A 21,490-nucleotide genomic window follows, 5' to 3' on the forward strand; every position below is an offset into this window, starting at 1 on the left:
TGGTCTCTTCAGAGCTGTCAGGCAGGGACATTTATGTCTGCTGAAGCTGTGCCCACAGCTGCCCCTTCCCCCAGGTGTTCTGTCCCAGGGAGATGGGGGTTTTATCTATAAGTCCCTGATTGGGGCTGCTGCCTTTTTTTCAGAGATGCCCTGCCCAGAGAGAAGAAATCTAGAGAGGCAGTCTGGCCACAGGAGCTTTGCTGAGCTGCGGTGGGCTCCACCTAGTTGGAACTTCCTGGTGGCTTTGTTTATACTGTGAGGGGAAAACCTCCTACTCAAGCCTCAGCAATGGCCAACGACCCTCCCCCTACGAAGCTTGAGTGTCCCAGTTTCATCTCAGACTGCTGCTGTGCTGGCAGTGAGAATTTCAAGCCAGTGGAACTTTTTTTTTTTTTTTTTTTTTTTTTTGAGACGGAGTTTTGCTCTTGTCGCCCAGGCTCAGTGCAATGGTGCGATCTCGGCTCACTACAACCTCCTTCTCCTGGGTTCAAGTGATTCTCCTGCCTCAGCCTCCCAAGTAACTGGGATTACAGGTGCTCACCACCACACCCGGCTAATTTTTGTATTTTTAGTAGAGACGAGGTTTCACCATGTTGGCCAGGCTGGTCTTGAACTCCTGACGTCAAGTGATCCACTCGCCTCAGCCTCCCTAAGTGCTGGGATTACAGGCATGAGCCACTGCACCCGGCCACCAGTGGATCTTAGTTTACTGGGCTCCGTGGGGCTGAGACCTGCCAAGCCAGACCACTTGGCTTCCTGGCTTTAGCCTCCTTTCCAGGGGAGTGAATGATTCTGTCTTGCTGGCGCTCCAGGCACCACTGGGGTACAGAAAAAAAAAGAAAACTCCTGCAGCTAGTTCGGTGTCTGCCCGAACGGCCGCCCTGTTTTGTGCTTGAAACCCAGGGCCCTGGTGGTGTAGGCACCGAAGGCAGTCTCCTGGTCTGCAGGTTGCAAGGACCATGGCAAAAGCACAGTATCTGGGCCAGAGTGCACAATTCCTCATGCTCAGTCCCTCATGGCTTCTCTTGGGTAAGGAAGATAATTCCCCCATCCTTTGTGCTTCCCAGGTGAGGCAACACCTCACCTTGCTTTGGCTCATCCTCCATGGGCTGCACCCGCTATCCAATTAGGCCCAGTGAGATGAACCAGTACCTCAGTTGAAAATGCAGAAATCACCCCCTTCTGCATCAATCTCGCTGGGAGCTGCAGACCGGAGATGTTCCTAATCAGCCATCTTGCCAGCCTTAACTATATCCTAATTTTTTAAAAATCAATTTTTGTCTGGCTTCTTAAAAAAAATACATAATTCCTGCATTCTTCCTCAAAGCATGCTGAACATAATTTAAAGTTTTCTCAATGACTCAGGATCATCACTGTATTATCCAATCATGATCTCAGAGGTGTGTTATCCCTAAACTACTGTGCTTCAAATTCTTGTGTCTGCTTTTCATAATTATTTTGTTTCCTCTCTCACTGTTGACTGTCTAATAACAACAATAACAAAACAGGAACATTAATGGTGCTTCAAGCACTGTGCTAAGGATTTTTTGTGTATTTGCTCATTTAATTCTCACAAGGTATGTCCTTTTATTATTCTCATTTTGCAGTTTAGGAAACCAGCTCAGGCAGTCAAGAGCTTTGACCAAGGCCATTCAGTAGTAAATGACAGGGCTGCCACTTGAACCCAATAGGTCTGACCCCAAAGCCCAGGCTTATAATCATCACACATCACCTCTGTGACCCTGCCTGTAGAAGTCTCTCTCCCTGCTTCTAATTTGCTTCTTTAAATCTGCCAAGGGATAAGAAACAATATAGCCAGATTATAGAACTCTGTGTAAAGTAAGAATAAATAGGAGATGGGATGGGAGGTGCCACAGATGAAGAGGGAGCTGGGGAGAGGGTGTCCTCCATGAAAATGTTAACTTTTGAACATTTACATATAAAGGCACCTCTAGTGAGAAGAGAAACTAAAAGATAAAATTGGGTATGCACGGACCCCAGAGGAGGATGCTGGGGCATCTGACAGTCCAGGGGCCAGGCTTTTTTTCAGGAAAGAAGCCAATGGACAGAGCGGGAGCTTTGACTAGTTTCCCTCCATTTCATTTAGAAGCAACAATTACATTCTAGGGAGCAGCACCTAGTGTCATTCCAGGATCTACAGACCAGGGAACCGAAGACTCCACCTCTACCTGAAGAGGGGACAGCCTTATGGTTGAAGTGTGGGGTCTAGATTCAAAAGATGTGGGCTCTAGTTCTTGCTCTGTCATTTACTCACTATGTGTCTTTGTGAAAGTAAATTCAACTTCTCTGAGCCTTTGTTTCCTAATCTGCAAAATCAGAATACTAAGAATATCCACTTGATAAGCTTGATGTGAGAATTAAAGAATGAATCCAACCTACACAGGCCAGTACTTAGTCCACAGTAAGTATTCAATGGCAGGAGCTGCTATTGCTCCCTGTCTCAGCAGCAGGAAGTCAGAGAAATCACTTACATTTACTCGGGATGCACTGTAACCAGATACTGTCCTAAGCCTTTTACCTGTGGATTCCCTCATTCCTCACAATACCCCATGAAGGTGGCTGTTAGCATCTCCACTTTATAGATGAGAACAAGGCTGAGGCCCAGAGAGGTTTCCTAATTTGCCCAAGGTCACAGAGCATGCCAGTGAGTGGCAGAACACAGAGGTCCAAAAAGTTGCAGCCACCCTGATGTAGTGTCCACGGTGGTAATGGGGAGGCAGGATGTCTTCCTCTGCCAGACATCCACCGCCCACCAGCTAAGTTCCACAATGGATCCAGTCCTCAAGGAGCTTCTAGTCAAATAGGGCAGACAGATGCAAACTAAGACACCATAACCTAGGCAAGGACAGAACAAAGTTTTTGGAGAGAAGTTTGCAGGGGAATTTCTGGAAACCACAGAGCACCATTCGGACTTAGAGTAAGAAAGCTTCCATTTTGCCCTGAGTCTGGGCATTGAGAAGAGCACAGTCCCTTCAGCAGATGTCAGGCCCAGTGTCACTCTGTAGTGGAAACTGGTCCCAGAAACTTATTGTTCCTGGTAATAAAAAATGCCAGGATTCCTTTTCCTCCCATTGTTAAGGGTCTCAAATGCTCAATTCATAACACACAGAAGGCCCTGCAGACCATTCACTTGATGAAGTCAGCCCTTCTGTTCCACCCACAGAGTGTGAATGAGGGTCTCTACAGTCATACTCTTCTTGACCCTCCAGGGATGAGCATACTGCTGGGGCTGGGGCCACCCCACCTTATCCAACACAAGGCTGGCACTCAGAGGTTGACCAATGGCACCAGTGACTCCTGCCTTTATGGGCTCACCATCCCTTCAAGGAAGGAAAGCACTGGTCTTATGAGTGGTGAAGCTCTGTTCTTGCCTTTACACCAGTAGTCAACTTTTTACTTCTTTCCAAACGAGTTAAGAAAATGCTGAGCTTCTACACTACCAAGAAAGGAAAAGACTTGCCTTTAAAACTGAGACAGTATCTAGTGTGAACACGGACTAGGTATGAGAGGGCTCAAAGGTCTACCATGCCAACTATTGATGTTTGCAGGGTACCGGGCAGGCGGAAAATGTGATAAAGCCCAGGGTGAGATAAACTGTGAAAGGATGAGGGCTTCTCATTTCACTTAGACTCCAATCCAAACTTCTTATCAGGGAGCACAAGGCCAGTCTGATCTGGGCCCCACAAGTCCTCCAGCCCTGGTCATAGCAATTCTTCCTTTAACAGACCTCTAACCACATGGGCCTTCTGGAAGAAACTGGGGGGCCTTTGCCCTAGCTGACTCTTCTATCTGGAAGTCCACATAGCTAGCTTCTTTATACCCTGAAGCATCTGCTAAGATGTCACCTCCTTGGAGAGGCCTTCCCTGACTTCCCAATCTAAAAAAGGATTTTTTCTCTCTCTTTCCCGGCCTCTCTCTCCCCTAACCCCATCTCATCCTTATTCATCTCTTTCATAGCACTTGCGCTGCTCCTGGGCCTGTTTGCCCTCAGATCCATTCCTCATCCTCTCCTGTGTTTCCCAAGTGTGCCAGCAGGATTCTGGCTAGGTTTGGCCCATGGCAGCCATTGGGAGAACCTGGAAGGTGCAGGAAGGGTCAAGCGAGGTATTGCCTGCCTCCATCTCTGCCTTGGGAGGCATCTCTGCAGCTGCCACCTCTCCCCCTTGGCTCCAGTTTCCACTGGAAAGTCAACCACAGTTCCACCTTCCCCAGGGCGACTCCACCTTGGCTCCAGCAACGCTACTGCTTTCCTTGTCACTCCTGTCCTGGGTAGTAGCTGCTCCTTACTGTGTCTAATCTCTGAGCCGCCTCTCTCTCCCCTGTTTGGTTTCTCAGCTCTCTATCACCTGTGTAACCAATTCCCTGCATTAAAATTCTAATACTTCATTGGTTTCTGATCTTCTAGTTGGACCCTGACTGATACAGCACTTATTATAACTTGTAATTTTTAAGTTAATTTGTCCAGTTACTTAATTATTGTCTAGACCCAAGGACTCTATCTTGTTCATTATAACATCTCCAGTCCCAGCACAGCACCCAGCAAATAGTAAGCTGTGTTCATTAGTAATGCAAAATGCTTGTCAAGTGATGAGAAGAAGTACAATTGCTGTCTCCTAAGAAATCCTCAAATTTCCAAAAAGAAAAGAGAAATGCCATTTGGAAATGGTGTGTATTTTTGCACATCAGCAGCAAAGTGGGTTTTGATCTTTTCAGTGCAACAGAGGCACCGAGACATCCCTCAATAAATAAGAGGTGAGTTAAGTGGTCTTGGTTAAGGAATGAACACAGTTCCAGGGACGTACCAGTCCCCATGAGGTGCCTCATATCAGGACACACACCCACAGCCTGCCTGGGTCTGCATGACTCTATGTACACGAAAACCATGCCTTGGGAACAAACCTTTTTGCGGTCTCCACAGACTTCTGCTCTGCCAGCTCCTTCTGCAGCTCCCTCTCCTTGGCTTCCTTTTGCCCGATAGGGCAGTCCTCTGGGACAGTGAACAGGGACAGGGCATCTTTGCTGTCCTCTTCTCGGAGCACTTTAGCAAACACCTTCTCTGCCAGGAGCCGGACTTGCTCATCCACTTCAGAGATGTTCAGCTTGGGAAACTGCCGCGGCATCTCGGCTAGCAAAGAAAGAACAAGCATGAATTGTGGGATGCCCTGAGTCACCAGCACTGGGGAAGAGAAGGCACTGAAGTGAGGGCCAGGCCCGCCTGGTACTTGGGGTCAGCTGTCTACTTAGGAATTCCCCAGACCAAACCCAGCATGCCAATTTCAAAATTAGCTCAATAAGTAACTGGATGTGAAGCATGTAGGGCCACTTACGTGTCAGGAGAAAGCAAGTGTTCAAAATTCAAAGAATGAACTGTTCAACTAGGTGGGCTTCCATTTTCCCAAACTCAGGGAATCTGCAGCACCTGGCAGCCCTGCCCTCCTGACTTTGTTCCCATGTTTGAGAAGGGACAAGAGAGTTCAGCTTTCCCTCCTCCAGACTGTGAGGATACTGTTATAGCTGCAACAATAATCAAACCTCACTCCCCCACTTCACAGAGGGGGAGCCCAAAGGCTTTAACAGCTAAGGTCCCACAAGATTACAGCAGAGCCCTGGGAAATCCAAAGCTGCATTCTTCATTACATGAATCAAGGCCTTTTGCTGAAGAGAAAGAATCTGCTATTGCAGTTCCAAACCCTCTGGAACCCCCTAACGAGACACAGCAAATAAAATAAAGGTTTTAGAACAGGAACACTCTTTACCCAGCTGAAAACTCACTCCCTCAAAGAAGCTTTCTCTATCCACCTCCTCGCATACTGATTCCTTACTAACAGTCATGGCCTCAACCACCTGCTTGGTTGGTTGGGTTTCATTCTTGCTTGCTTGCTTTCTTCATTTCCTTATTTCTTTCCTTTTTTGCAACTACTTATATGGCACTTAATATGTACACACTGGCCAGGCGCATTGGCTCACACCTGTAATCCTAGCATTTTGGGAGGCTGAGGTGGGCAGATCACCTGAAGTCAGGAGTTTGAGACCATCCTGGCCAACGTGGCAAAACCCTGTCTCTACTAAAAATACAAAAAAATTAGCCGGGCGTGGTGGCAGGCACCTGTAATCCCAGCTGCTCGGGAGGCTGAGGCAAAAGAATCGCTTAAACCTGGGAGGTGAAGGTTGCAATGAGCCAAGATTGAGCCACTTCACTCCAACCTGGGTAACAGAGTGGGACTCTATCTCAAAAAGAAAAAAAAAAAAGTACACTCTGGGGCCAGGTGTGGTGGCTCACTCCTGTAATACCAGCACTTTGGGAGGTCAAGGTGAGAGGACTGCTTGAGCCCAGAAGTTTGAGACCAGCCTGGACAACATGGCAAAATCTCATCTCTAAAAAAGATTTAAAGAATTAGCCAGGTATGGTGATGCATGCCTGTAATCCCAGCTGCTAAGGAGGCTGAGGCAGGAGGATCTCTTGAGCCAGGGAGGTTGAGGCTGCAGTGAGTTATGATCGTACTACTGCATTCCAACCTGGGAGACAGGGTGAGACCTCATCTCAATTTTAAAAATAAAATATATATATTTATATATATATATATACTCTGCAAAGAACTTCATACTTATTAACTCAGTTAATCTTATTATTCCCACTTGACAGATGAGAAAATGAAGGCATAGAGAGCTAACATGCCCAGGGTCACACTTTTAATAAGTCAGCAGAGATTTGTGCTGTTCTCAGCCTTTCTCTCTCATCCCTTTCCTCTCTGATCCTCAGCTCAGGGATCTGAACCCAGGCACCTGGTTCCCGCCTCTGTGCCCCCACCCACCATGCTGTGCTGCTTCTCTTTGTCCATGTATGTGTCCGGGCAGGGGCTCCTCATAGTCCCCAGCATAACACTTGTGGAATGGATTAATACTGCACCCTTTTCGACAAGCCACCCTCGCTTGGAGCAGCTCTGGAAGAGGAGTTTCCCATCTACCTATGACCACAGTTTCTTTAAAGTTGGTTTAAAGAGAGAAGCAGTTTTGTGGACCAGACAGACAAGAATGGAGATGAGACAGAGCCCTGCTGCTGTCCAGCAGGGAGAAGTGCTGCTACAGGGGAGGGGAACACACTAGGCCATCTTGGGACAGTCATTCTCCAGCCTCACAATGTTCTCATCTGTGAGATAAAGGGATTGAACTAAGTGGTCTCTAAGGCCCTCTCAGCTCTAAGTGGCATAATTCTAGGTACCAGAGAGATTTCCGGTGCCTGAGGAGGGCTTGCTGCTCTGAGTCTGAGTGGCATGTGGGACTAAGTCATGACACAGACAGGAAGGAGGAAAGCAGGCTAGTAACAGGCAATCAGAGTGAGGTCTGTGGCTCCCTTAACTCTGAGACCCAAGGACCTGCCACTCCCTGATGAGGGGAGTGGGAGGGAGCCGGTGGGGAACAGCCTGTCAACACACAACTGTCTGGGGAGCAGACACCAAGACAGCGAGGCCTGGCCTCTGCAAAGAGGAAGAGGAACAGAGCTGACTGTGGAGATTTCCATGTCTTGATAGCAGAGAGGGGGGAAGCTGGAGGCCATCAAAGGAGGTGACAGGGGAGAGAAAGTCTGGAACAGCACAAAGAACCAGACCCAAGAGGCTCTATCAGGCTGAAATGAAACTGGATCCTCACCTCCCCTCTTATTCCAAGGCCACCAGTCAAGGGCACCATCCCAAAACCTCACATCGCATCTCAGAAGAAGATATCCAACCCAACAGCCCAGGCAAAAGGCCGCAAATGCCATAAAGCACCACACCATTTGACTAAGCAACTCTGCTTCTACAAATTTCTTTTAAAAAAAGAATCCTAGGAATGAAAAGCACAAGGATATTTACCTGCATTCTTTACATAAACAGCTTTAAAATGCCTAAATTAGAGCATAGTCACTTGAAAAAGATGTTAAGTAATCAGAATTATGAGGATGGTGCAATCACATAAAAAAATAAAAATACAGTAAATGAAAAAATTAATACATAGAACCATACCCATGCTTTATTTACAGTGATAGGAAAATGCATCCCTTTATGGGCAAGACCTGCAAGAGATTCACGCACTCAAAATGACCAGGTGGCAGGGCTGCCTGTGTGTGAGAGGATATTTTATTTTGATGATGAATGCTATTATAATGCCATTTTTAACAAATACAAAGAGAAAGAAAATGAGTAGACTTAAGACTCTATGAAAAGAGAGAAAAATAGGAAAACAAATCAAACTTCTTTTTCTGGCAGGTTTTTGCAATTAGGGCTCCCTCCTTAATTGCCAAAGGGAGGAAGGGAGCCTCCCCATACCTGGCTAATTTTTTTTTTTTTTTTTTTTTTTTTTTTTTTTTTTTTTTTTTTTAGAGATGAGGTTTTGCCATGCTGTCCAGGCAATTTGGGAGGCCGAGGAGGAAGGATCACTTCAGGCTAGGAGTTCAAGATCAGCCTAACCCATACTATTGAGAGGCCAGGCCAAAGGGAGTTTCACCATTCAGACCTATCTCTGCGTTAGCTCCTACCCTGGACAGAAGCCATCCACCACCAGCAGCACCATCCTACCTCCTTCATTCCCTCAGACACACACAGGCCTGACCCAGACACCCCCAACCAGGCTCCCTTGGCAATGGGTATTTGGGTGGGAGGGAAGTCCTTGATGTCTGAGGGCTCTTATGCCAGATCCTGCCATGTTTGTTCATGAAGCATGCATTTATTTATTGATCGATTGATTTAGAGACAGGGTCTCTGTTGCCCAGGCTGGAGTGCAGTGGCACAATCACAGCTTACTGCAGCCTCGACCTCACAGGCTCAGGTGATTCTCCACCTCAGCCTCCCGAGTAGCTGGGACCACAGGCACACACCACTATGCCCGGCTAATTTTTGTATTTTTAGTAGAGATGGGGTTTCACCATGTTGGCCAGGCTGGTCTTGCACTCCTGGTCTCAAGTGATCCGCCTGCCTTGGCCTCCCAAAGGTCTAGGATTATAGGTGTGAGCCATCACACCAGTGCACAAAGCATTCTTAGCTTGCTCTAATCAACTAAAAATACTTTTCAGGACACAGCTTTCTATAAAATATCTTCCTTTCTCTTTAGCTTAAATCAACCTTTCCCAAACTGGATGCCATAAGAAATTGATACCTGTTGCTGGTAAAACATGTCCTGTGGTCAGTTATTGGGAGATGCTGCATTCCACAGCCCCTCAACTCATATTCATAAGGCTCATTAAAAATCAAGGATCATAGAGTAACATTACCATACAGAACGCTTTTTGTTTTACAGAACCCATAAAAATCTTCTGCAGAACTACTACCAGTGTCTTAAATAGTTGGTAGATAATTCATTCCAAGACTGCGTGCAGTGGCTCATGCCTATAATCCAAGCAATTTGGGAGGCTAAAGAGGATCGCTTGAGGCCAGGAGTTCGAGATCAGCCTGGTGCAACATGTCAGAACCTTGTCTCTACAAAAAATAGAAAAAAAATAGCCAGGTGTGGTGGTATGCACCTGTAGTCTCAGCTATTTGGAAGGCTGAGTTGGGAGAATTGCTCGAGTCCTGGAGGTGCAGGCTGTAGTGAGCCATGATGGCACCACCGTACTCCAGCCTGGGTGACAGAGCAAGACCTTGTCTCAAAAAAAAAAAAAAAAAGCAAGAAACAACAGCAACAACAACAAATAATTAATTCCATATCTTAGTATGGACCAAGTAACCCACTTGGGGTGCTGCAGGCCTTAGCAGCTGCCCGCACATCTGCTGCCTTCTGGATGTCCTTGGCAGACAGCTCCCACCTGCCAACCTGTCCCTCCAGAGTGTCTCTCCTCTCAGACCCTCCAGACACCTGCCAGGCCAGGCATGACAAGGAAAGCTCACTCTGCAGATGCCAAGCAGAGCTTCAGCTCCAGCTGCATGTTCATGCCTGGTTTCCAACCCTTTGTCAGCTGAAGCCAGCAGGCTTGGGAGGCTTAGCTGTGAATTCACCAGCATCAGTCAGGCAGTGATACAGCTTATCTCACTGTTACATGCAACACTCTCCGATGAACTTAAAGAAGTGTCCCAAAGTTAGAAAGTTCTAAAACACTGCCAGTTTCAACAAACAGTAACTTTTCATGGTGCCACAGTCCCTCCAGAAAGGAAGCCCAGTGCCACTGAAATCCCCTCCTTATATGAAGGAAGCTGGTTCCTACTCTTGCCAGACTCCCCTCGCAGAAGCCCCGACACAGACCTGAGCCTGGCTCCATGACTGCTCCTGAAGATGCCACTCAAGTGATACACCCGGGCCAGGTGCTGCCTGCTGCCCAGGAGGCTCAGCTGAGTCAGTGCATGCGTGCAGCTGGCTGGGTCCTGTCTGCCGGCTGGAGTAGGAGGTCTCTGTTTTGCATATCTGTGAGCAGCAGTGAGCCAGAGCAGGAAAAGCCTGGGCTGGAAATTCTTTCGTGAATATGAAATACAAGTGGAAAATTTTCAAGAGCCCTGAAGTCCCCAGGTAATCCCAGTTATCCAAGACAAAATGGCTGTGGTATCCTAAACGCAGTGTCCTGGCCCTCTTCACAGCCCTCACAAGAGGAAACTAAAGCAGCGGCTTCCTCATTACAACAGTAAACTCAGCCGTCCTGCCCAGCTGCAGGAGATAAGCCACAGCCTCCCTCTAACGCCCAGCCTCCTCCTGAAAGCTGAGTAGCAACAAGCGATATCATCACCTTTGCTGCTTCCGTTCTGAAAGTGCTTCAGGCCTGGGTCCATTTTATCAAGGGGATTTGTCTCAGGTACAGCCCGACCTGCCTCTTCTCAGAAAGCCCCCTAAAGCAGCCCTCCCGAGGGCACCCCACAACTGGCAGGGGGAGCTTCAATCCCAGTTGCTAATACAATCCCCTCCATCCCCTCCTCCTCTGAAAGGGAAAGACCATGAACTGCTTCCACCTTTCCCAGGAAAGGACAGAGACTCAGGGAGCAGGAACTGCCTCAGCACAGAGGCAGACAGAGGATAGGGGCAGGCTAGGATGAGAAGCTGACAGCCCCATCCCACTCCTTCCTTTCTTCCCAGAAAGAAGCCCACATCACAGGTGACTGCGAAGCCTGAGAAGCTTTACCAGAACCCCCACCCCCATCCACACACACAGAAAAGGAGTACACCACAACTGACCCACCGGAGCCCACCCCAAACCCTCCCCTGCTTACAGCTGCTCACGGCTCCCACGTGGGCCTCCAGCTTGGAGTGCTGGCTGGACTCTGCCACTCCTCCTGGGGAAGGTGGAGCCTGCCTCAAGTGACCCACAGGAGCAGTCCTCTAAAACCAAGCAGGGTTGATTAAAATGGCATCACAGGGTGCAAAGCTCTGATCTTCATCTGCCCTTTAGGAGATTGGGAAGGCTCAGAACAGACACACAGCCTCCCAGTGACTTAGGCAAATCGTGTGGGTCTGGGAAATAACTATGAGCAAAATGGCTATTTCTGTGGTGCTGTTGAAATCCTGGGGAGAAGAGCCCAGGAAGGATGGGTCAGTTGTTTACTGGGAGGCTAGCTGTAACTCTGACTTGGGCCTGAGTCACCTCCGCATGTCCAATCGTGAGGTTGTGTCTTACTGAGCTCACATCATAATTCCTGTGTGCACAGAGCAGTATTACAGGGTTGACACATGATCCTTGGGCTGCTGCTGGGCTTTAGCTACCCAGAGATTATGACCCACCTGTCCTCACAGCTGTTTCATAAACAGTGTAACCAGCAGGCTACAAGCAACCTAGAGGGAGGGTAATATTTATTCATTAAACAATTAAATGAACTTACAGTATGAGAAAAAAAATCCAAGCCCTTAGTACTATTCTCCCAGAAGGAGGAGGGGCAGATGACTTTTTCTGCTAGTGTTTTGGGGAAGGGGGAGGTAGAGTGGGGACTGCAGTGGGAGGATTCCAGCCCAAGGATTTAAGTCCAACACGTTCAGGGAATTTTATTCTGCACCTTTAACCAGATCCCAGCTAGCCTCAGTCTAAACACGCGTTTTTCAAAGTGCAGTCTGCAGAACATGAAAGGTCAGAAGGCTTGGAAAACACTGCATCCCATACTCCCTTATGGGTATTCATGCACAGTTTCTACTAGCAGATTCAACACCTGAGAAGTCCTGCAGTAAAGAAAGCTGCTTAACTTTGTTTAACCTGACACACTTATTTGACCATCCTAGAACTGCTGTCATAGGAAAAAAACACCTATTAATATCTTGTGGCATGGGCTTTGGGAAACACCCTTCACCTTGAGTCTTCATTTTCCAACTTAGAGAAAGCTGCCTTCCTGGAGCCCAGTTTACAGGTATAAGACCCATTGCATCAGGTTCAGACAGAAACCAGCAGCAGCTCCACTAAGATGACACAGGTTGTAACAATGGCCAAGGGTCCTGCTGAAGCCAAAAGGAGGGAAGACTCTCCAGAACATGGGCAGTTTAGAAGAAAAATACAGTTCTGTCCCAGAAGAGCAAGCTCTTCTCAGGACCTCGCAATTCCACCTTGAGCCTAACTTGTTACTGCTTCTTGCATCCAATATGTCTCTGTGGACTGAAGAGCACTGATCCCAAGCTCAAAGCCTTACTTCCCTTTCGAACAAACATCAAGACAATTTATGATAACCAGACACAGGGCCCGCTTCTCCTGCCTGAGACTAGACTGCATCCCCTTTTATCACTTAAGCACCCCTTACAAACTCTAAAAGACAGGAGAGGGTGGAATCAAATTATGTCTCATCAAGAAAGATATCGGCTGGGCATGGTGGCTCATGCCTGTAATCCCAGCACTCTGGGAGCCCGAGGCAGGTGGATCACAAGGTCAGGAGATTGAGACCATCCTATCCAACATGGTGAAACCCCATCTCTACTAAAACACAAAAAATTAGCTGGGCATGGTGGTGCGCACCTGTAGTCCCACCTACTTGAGAGGCTGAGGCAGGGGAATCACTTGAACCCAGGAGGCAGAGGTTGCAGTGAGCTGACATTGCACCACTGCACTGCACTCCAGCCTGGCGACAGAGCAAGACTCCATCTCAAGAAAAAAAAAAAAAAAGAAAAAGAAAAAGAAAAAGAAAGATATCACTCTCCTCCCCAAAAGCCAGGCATGAGCTTGCACAGACGGGTTCATTTTCCTTCTCATTTGTGAGGTGTGTGTGACTCACACAAGGAGTTGGACAAAGGGGATTCACTTGCTAAATACCAGCTCCATGACAAATCTCGCCTGTCTCATTCACAATTGTATCCCCATACCTGAAATATGTCCGACATTCAGCAAGTATTTGTTGAATGAATGAATGCATAAAACAATGAACGAGTGAATTAGCTAATTATAATAGATCAATCCACCTATGGCAATCTCAGGAATGAGTAGAGTGTATGGCTAAAAACGTAGACTCAGGCTGAGTGTGGTGGCTCACGCCTGTAATCCCAGCACTTTGGGAGGCCGAGGCGGCCAGACCACTTGAGGTCAGGAGTTTTGAGACCAGCCTGGCCAATATGGGGAAACCCCATCTCTACTAAAAACACAAAAATTAGCCTGGCGTGGTAGTGGGCGCCTGTAATCCCAGCTACTTGGGAAGCTGAGGCAGGAGAATCGCTTGAACCCAGGAGGTGGAGGTTGCAGTGAGCTGAGATTGTACCACTGCACTCCAGCCTGGGTGACAGAGTGAGACTCCATCTCAAACAAATAAACAACAACAAAATAACTCCAGCTAGACTCCCTGCATTTGAATCCTGTTCCACCACTTAATTGTATGACCTTGGGCAAGTTAAATAACTTTTCTGTGGCTCGGTTTTATTCCCTATAAAGTGTGGATAATAAAAAGCCAGTCTCATAGGTTGCCATGACAATGAGCATAAGTTAAGTGTTTAGACTGGTACCTGGCATAGAGTATGTGTTTTATAAGTATTATCTGCCAACATCATTGTCATCATCATTATGATATCAGATACAAGAGAGAGAATAACTAGGAAAATGAACATGAAGTTTTATCTAGACACTGAATCCTTTTATTCAACCTTATTTATTGAGCACCACCATGTGCCTGGCACTCTCCCAAGTTTCTATTACCTGGGTACAGGAAGAAGGAAAACATATTTAAATGTGAAGCCAGATCAGGAGGAGGAACATCCTTCTCCCCTATGAATGGTACTTCTCAGTGACTGTACACAGCCAGGACTCCAGCCATGAGCTCATCCTCCCATGCCCCAGTCAGTTCCTTACAAATCAAAAGCCCAAAGCAATTGTCTGTTGTCCTAGATATGCAACCAGCATACAGAAGAACTAAGAGATTATTATACTTGGTGGAAGAATCATGGAGGTCAATGGGCAGCTTTAGGGGAGAAAGGGTATCTCCCTCTTAACCCGAAGGCTACATGTTATCTGCCCATGACATTTTCAAGACCTGAGACAGATTTTGAGGCCATTTGAAGAGTGATCCAGTCAGTGTAGAGGCAAAAAAAAAAAAACAAAACAAACAAACAAAAAAAAACCTCATCTCTCAAAGAGCTTCTTGACCTAGCTGAGAGCTAGGAGAACCTTTAGAAGACTGAGGCTGAGCTAAGGATGGGACTGAGAGGTCAAAGAGTCTCCCAGCCACCACCTATGCAAGTGTCATTATTCCTAGAGAGGGCAGCCCCATACCATCATCTTCAGAGCAAGCCAGGCCCCATGAAGCTGCAGCAGGCCAGGCCAACTACCCCAGACCTGCTGTCAACACTCCTAGAGGTGCAAAGTGACAGAGGCTCTGTCTGCCTGGCTCAATGGCTCCACTAACACTCGGCCTTAGTGCTGCACAGCCAGGGAAAGAATTTCTCCTCTGCAAGCTCCAGCTGCAGGCAGCTTTTCCATGAAGATGGCCAAATGTTGGTCACTGCATCCCGAGGGAAAGCCAACAGGGGCTCAAGACCATGTTAAAATCCCTCCTTGTGCTTCCTGCTTTCACCCAGCTCCTTTGCTGATGTGTCGCCATCAAGCTTTCAGCCACAGACAGTTTGGGGAAATGATACTCTAGTTAGCAAGCCTCTCCTACTCCAAGGCCTCTCAAAACTCTCCCCAGGGACCTCTGCCAGCCTACAACAGCCATTAGCAGCTCTGCTGGCAAAGCAGCTACCAGAAGATCAAGGGCAGAAAGCAGACTGCCAGAGCCCAAGGCTGTACATCTCCCTTGCTGGGAGAGAGCAAAAGAGGTAAGGATGAAGGCCTCAAACGACCTCATCACCCTATCATTCCAGTCCATCCCTCGCCTCCAGGTAGAAGTCCACCTCAGCTGTCCACATCCAGCCAGTCCTCAAGCACCTAAAAACTTGCCCAGGCGCTTAAAGGGTGGCAAGTCCCAGGTCCCTTAATTTCTCTAAACCTTGCGGTTCCATTCTAGGCCGCCAGGGAATCGGGATGCTGCCCGCTCACCTGAGGCCGCTGGGGCTCAGGCCACCGCAGAGGCAGGGGCAGGGACAGGGACAGGAACAGGGGACAGGGCAAGGGATCGGACCGGAGTCAGCGCCACCGCCTCTACAAACAGGGAAGGCGGAAGCCGCGGTTCAGACCCCAGGGCGCTGCTGATTCCCGCCTGGGCCGCAGGGTCCGCGGGGCTGGCCCAAGGTCAGCAGCGCAGCCTCGCGCGCACTCACCGGGTTCGGACGACAGGGCCATGCCGCCGGCCGAAGGGGACGGCCGCAGGGCTGGAGCAAAGGGGACGCTCTGGGCAGGGCGGAGTGGGGCTGCCGGGCACTGAGGCCAGCCGGGGCCAGGGCCCGGCCAGGCCGCGCCCCGCAGCAGGCGCGGGGGCCGGGCGTTCAGAGGGCGCAGCGCCGCAGATCCCCGGCCGGGAGGGCCCCGCGGGAGGAGGCAGGGCCGCCTCCGCAGGGAGGAAGCCGGCCAGCCGCGTGCAGCCCCGTCGGTGCCCTACCTGGGCGCGGAGCGGAGCAGAGAGAGCCGAGAGGCTACCTGAAGCGCCCGGGCCGCGCGGCCAACGGGAAACTTGAGAGCAGCAGGGGCGCGGCGGCCGCCAGGGCCCTTGGCCGGAAGCACCCGCCGCCGCCTGGGCTCCGCGGGGCCCGCGCCGCAGCCCGGAGCAGATGCCAGCCGGGCTCCCTGGACCTCAACTGCGCTGGCCCCGCCGGGCTTCCACACCGCTCCCCGTGCCGCCTGGGCTTGCCCGACGTCCTCCCCTCCCCACACAACTTTTCCCAGGGCGAGACTCTGGGGGTCTCGGCCCCGCACAGGTGACTTACTCCCTGTAGTTGCAGCAACCCGCAAGCATTGGTTTCTTCCAGGCGTCCTTCTGGTCACTTGGATACACACACACACACACACACACACACACACACACACACACACACTCCCTCGCCAACCGTCCACTCTTCCAGGCGTCCTTCTGGTCACTTGGATCACCTACACACACACACACCCCCCACGTGCACGCGCTCCCTCTCCAACGCTCCTCGCTCTGCCTTCACCCGCCCCTCAAAGTCCTGAATGACCTCCTAGTTGCCAAAGCCACTGGGTGCCGTGCAGCCTCCCTCGCTCACCTCTTCCTGGCATCTGAGCCTGCTGACCACGTCTTCCTTCCTGAAACGCTTGGAGTGCAGTTTCCAGAGTTGGCACCCGCGGCCCCCACCTCCAAATTTTTCACATACCTGGGTACCTACAGCTTCTCGCCCTCCGCGACCTGGCTTTTCTCTGTGGTCCCACCCCAGGGTCCCACCGTGCCAGCCCGCTCTCCCACTCCAAGGCCCACTCTGGGCATCTCAGCCACTCCCATGGTTTTAACAACCTCCTGCCTGATGATGACTCTTGAACTTCATCTCCAGCCCAGAATGTCCCCGAGCTGCTGAAGATGGTGAATCTAACTGCCTAGGGAACATCTCCTTTAGAGCTTCCTAGGCCGGCGGAAGCGGTCCAGACCCAAACTCCTAATTGCTTCCCAGGAAAACGCCAGAACCTGCTTCTGTGTTTCCAGTCTCAGTGAATGATACCGGGGTCGGCACCACCGCGGGGCCACAGTTGGGAGCCATTCTTGACTCGGTCTCCCTTTCCTCTCTCAACAAGTAAGTCACCAAGCTCGGAGAGGAAACTTCATTAGTGAGCATCCACTGTGTGTCCTCACTGTGTCAACCACTTTCACAGAGTTGCTCATGTAAGCACCAAGTTTTATTCCTTCTACCCCATAGTCTGATTAGTCTGATACTCACAATTCATGTATTCATAAACGTTTTGCACATGAGACTGCATTAATGAGTTACATATTATAAAGAACACTAAAAAAATTAAAGGATGTGGTAAAGATGAAACAATAATTTTAAATTGCTTCATTTTTATGAATGGTACAATATACCTTTTTCCTTTCATTTTAAAGTTATTAGCAATAACTTTCATTTTAAAGTTATTAGCAATAATCAGCAATAAACAGATTAGTGATTCCACTTATCTGTTAGTGATTTAGTGATTAAATCATTAAAAATTATTTAAATAAATCTTAGTTTAATATTTTATGAGACCAGAAAGTGTACTTGTAAGTTCAGTTAATGTCCGTACTTGATCCTAATGGCTACTCTTTAAAAAAAAAAAAAAAAAAAAAGATATCTCACAAAGATTAAATAGACCTGAATAGAAGAACTATATCTTTGCACTTATTAAATCATAGTTCTTACTGTTTAAATTTGATCTATCAGTTTTGCAAATGTGAAAACTCTTCTTTGTCCATGAAAACAACATTTTCAATGATGTTTTCCTCAGCTGTTCTTGCAAATCATTTTAACAAATGGGACTTTTAAAACACTTGAAATTCTGCATTTGGAATATTTTAAAACGGATTTAGAAGTATGCTTCTACATTTTGCAGATTGTGACTAGGAGAGTGTAGGTGACACTGGCACGCTTCATTTTGGCATTAAAATCACATGATAATGGAAACAGTTCCAAACATCAATTTTCAAAGTGCCTTCCCTATAACACAATTCTTCTAAAGCACATTTGTTACGTCAGTTCATTGCTGAAATATCACCTTTACCCAAAAGGATACTCTGTGTGTGTGTGTGTGTGTGTGTGTGTGTGTGTGTGTGTGTGTATACATGTGGTGTATACGTGTGTGTGTTTCTTTCTGCTACGTATCACACTTGTGACAATCTCAGGCCAGCACATTGGAGGTCAGCAAATTTGGAGCACTTGTTCTTTGTTAAAGAAACTCATCTTTAAATTCACAATGTTCAAATTGTTTGCCTTGAGATAATCAGTAAACCTTGGAATCATAAGAAAGATTTTTAGTCTCATTCCACATCTCAATACAAAGTGCTATAAAGATTCTGCTATATTTTTTTAATTAACCATATTATTGACATCCTATAGTATTTCATGCTCTTCTTGCTTCAACTTCTTGTTGTGCTTTGTAAATGAATAATGTGATTGCCGAATTTCACACGTAGTCCTCATGGACCAGAACACGAACCACCCCCCAGTTTTGGAGGAGAGATTGGTGGTGCTGCTACTGCTTGGAGTTGGGTGAGGGTGACAGTGGCAGTGAGAGGTGGAGGGGGTGAGGGGTAGCAGAAGTGGTTGCATTGGCAGAAGACTAGTTAGGTGGTATTCATGTTGAACTGAGGCAATGGAAGGGTAACATTAAGTCAGTGGTCTTCAAAGTAGAATGTGTAGAATGATCCATTGAAATGTAAAAGAAAAATTAAAACTTTTATTTCTACGTATTTTTTAGTCTAAAAAAAAAAAAAAATTAGCATTCACCAATGTTAACTACATGGAACCCTTACTCAACTCATGCGTCAGGTGTCCATGCCATGTGTCATATCAGAGGCATAGTCAGGGATGAGAGGAGATTGTGCAATACGGGGGACAGAGAATGGGACCAGGACACCCTTGCCTTCAAAGTATATTACTAGGCCTTATGAACTATTTGTATCCTGGGCAGTAGATAGACAGATTATGTTATCTGGTTTTCACTAAACTCTTCTCACAAAAGAGACAAGTGGTAGAACGAGACATTTACATGTCTTGCTGAGTTTATAGCATTTACATGTCTTGCTGGTCATACAAAACACCAACCACCCTTCATTTTGTATTCCAGAGAGGGCAGCCACTCCCTCAGTGGTTTACTTTCACCTATAAAAACCACAGCATGTTTTACTAAGTTGTTCACTGTTGTGAACATATCTATCTTTCCTTTAGTAGATTACAAAAATATTTCTTTATGAATGTCATTATCAAAAAGCATAGCAAAGACTCAAGGTGAAACATGTTAGCAACTTGCATCCAACCATATAGCCAACTTCCACAATACACCATGTGTTCTAAAACCCATTCTTCAAACTTAAAGTCTGTGTGTCTTCCAACAGAATACATTTTAATGTACTGCCATCTTCTCTCTGTGTTAACTCAGTCACTTTAACCTGGCAAATACAACAGCTGTTTTTTTCCAGTGATATTGACTGATATTTTGTCTTTTACTATTAAATAAGAAGCCTCAAAAGAGATTTCTGAGCACTTTCTTTTTTTTTTTTTTTTTTTTTTTTGAGACAGAATCTCACTCAGTCGCCCAGGCGCTGGAGTGCAGTGGCTCGATCTCCGCTCACTGCAAGCTCCGCCTCCTGGGTTCACACCATTCTCCTGCCTCAGCCTCCCAAGTAGCTGGGACTACAGGCGCCCGCCACCTCGCCCAGCTAATTTTTTTTGTATTTTTTTTTTTTAGTAGAGACGGGGTTTCACCTTGTTAGCCAGGATGGTCGCGATCTCCTGACCTCGTGATCCGCCTGCCTCGGCCTCCCAAAGTGCTGGGATTACAAGCGTGAGCCACCGCGCCCGGCCTTCTCAGCATTTTTATACACTCAGTAATAGTTCACAAAAGCACGCAACTGAGTATCCAGGCGCAGTGAAGTGTGCCTGCACTCCCAGCTATTTGGGAGGCTGAGGCAGAATGATCACTTGAGCCTAGGAGTTCAAGTCCAGCCTGGGCAAATAACATATTAAAAAATAATTTTTTTTAAGACAGAGTCTCGCTCTGTCACCCAGGCTGGAGTACAGTGGCATGATCTCAGCTCACTGCAACCTCCGCTTCCTGGATTCAAGTGATTCTCCTGCCTCAGCCTCCCAAGTAGCTGGGTTCAAGTGATTCCTGGGTTCAAGTGATTCTCCTGTGTCAGCCTCCCAAGTAGCTGGGATTACAGGCATGTGCCACTATGCCCGGCTAATTTTTTTTGTATTTTTAGTAGGGACAGGGTTTTACCATGTTGGCCAGGCTGGTCTGCAACTCCTGACCTCAGGTGATCCACCCACCTCGGCCTCCCAAGGTGCTGGGATTACAGGCATGAGCCACCGCACCCGGCCAAAAAATAATTTTTAAAAAGTACACAACTAAGTATTGCATGACTTGGAAAATCCCTGAAATAAAAATTGTAGAAGTTTGTCTTCTTGCCCTGAGTTTATAGCATTTACATGTCTTGCTGATCATGATTTCATGTTTATATTATTATTAGCTAATATCTCAAGGGCCAATATATGGTGGTGTAAATCCATGTTTCAAGTAGTCTTTTTTATAAATTTGAACTTCTTAGTTGTCAGAGCTGACTACTACTGAGCTGACTAATCATCATAATGGATATCATATTAGTAGTAAGAAATCGTCAGCTTTGCCATTTTCTGAGTTTGCTTTTGCTTACATTGTTCATATTATTTTCAGTCTATGGGTTCCTTTGAGGAATGTCTTCAAACCACTTGTCTGTTTTGTGAGAAGAGTTTAGTGAAAACTAGATAATATGTCTATCCACTGCCAGGACACAAATAGTTCTTAAGACCTAGCAATACATTTTGAAAGCACCTGGCCCAGGGAGGGTGCCGTGGTCCCCTTCTCCATCCGCCATGTTGTAGAACCTCCTCTCTTCCCTGACTTGCCTCTGATATGATGCATGACATGGACACCCAATGCATGAGTTGAGTGAGGGTAAAATGTATAATAGTAAACATTGGTGAAGGTTAACTTTTTATTTTTAGACTAAAAAATAAGTAAAAATAAAAGTTTTAATTTTTCTTTTACATTTCAATGGAACATTCTATACCTCCTGTGAAGACCACTGATTTAATCTAACCCTTCCATTGCCTCAGTTCAACAAGAACACCACCTAACTAGTCTTCTGCCAATACAACCACCCCCCCGACCCCTCACCCCCTCTAGCTCTCACCCCCACTGTCACCCTCACCCCACCCCAAGGATTACCACCAGTCTCTCCTCCAGCTTCACACCAGGGACAGACATCCTGTGCTGTCAGCTCCTCTCCTCCAATCGGCCTGATGCTCCACTCATTCAGACCTTTGAACACCTAGGAAAGCACTTGGACCAGAGCTTCAGGTTACCTCCAACAATACTCTGACTCCTAATGCACTGGGGGATGGGGTTATTTGAGCATTTTTGGAAGCCAATATCTGCTTGGGGTCTCTGTTCCCATGCCCTGACTTATGCTCCCTTCTGAATAATGGTTGCACAATGCACACATGT

At 47.5% G+C, this 21,490-nt stretch overlaps 1 protein-coding gene across 6 annotated transcripts in view; it reads right to left on the bottom strand.

The window, feature by feature from the left end:
- AMPD3 (adenosine monophosphate deaminase 3) overlaps positions 1 to 16,335 on the bottom strand; it is a 56,682-nt gene extending 40,347 nt beyond the window's left edge. For 2 of the 6 annotated variants that reach the window (XR_010127586.1, XM_063671162.1), the window contains exons 1-2: positions 15,625 to 15,727; positions 4,921 to 5,146 (exon numbers count right to left, since the gene is read on the bottom strand). Coding sequence is in view for 5 of the 6 variants with exons in the window: in XM_063671162.1 (XP_063527232.1) it covers positions 4,921 to 5,146; positions 15,625 to 15,646 (248 nt within the window). In the remaining variant the exon portion in view is untranslated. Of the gene's footprint in view, positions 1 to 4,920; positions 5,147 to 10,230; positions 10,951 to 11,183; positions 11,229 to 15,624; positions 16,017 to 16,227 lie in introns of those variants that run through there. The other 4 variants (XM_054437732.2, XM_054437731.2, XM_063671163.1 and 1 more) reach the window with 4 other exon arrangements.
- Positions 16,336 to 21,490: the final 5,155 nt, after the last annotated feature.

The sequence above is a fragment of the Pongo pygmaeus genome, chromosome 9 (genome assembly GCF_028885625.2).
Source record: "Pongo pygmaeus isolate AG05252 chromosome 9, NHGRI_mPonPyg2-v2.0_pri, whole genome shotgun sequence".
NCBI lineage: Eukaryota > Metazoa > Chordata > Mammalia > Primates > Hominidae > Pongo > Pongo pygmaeus.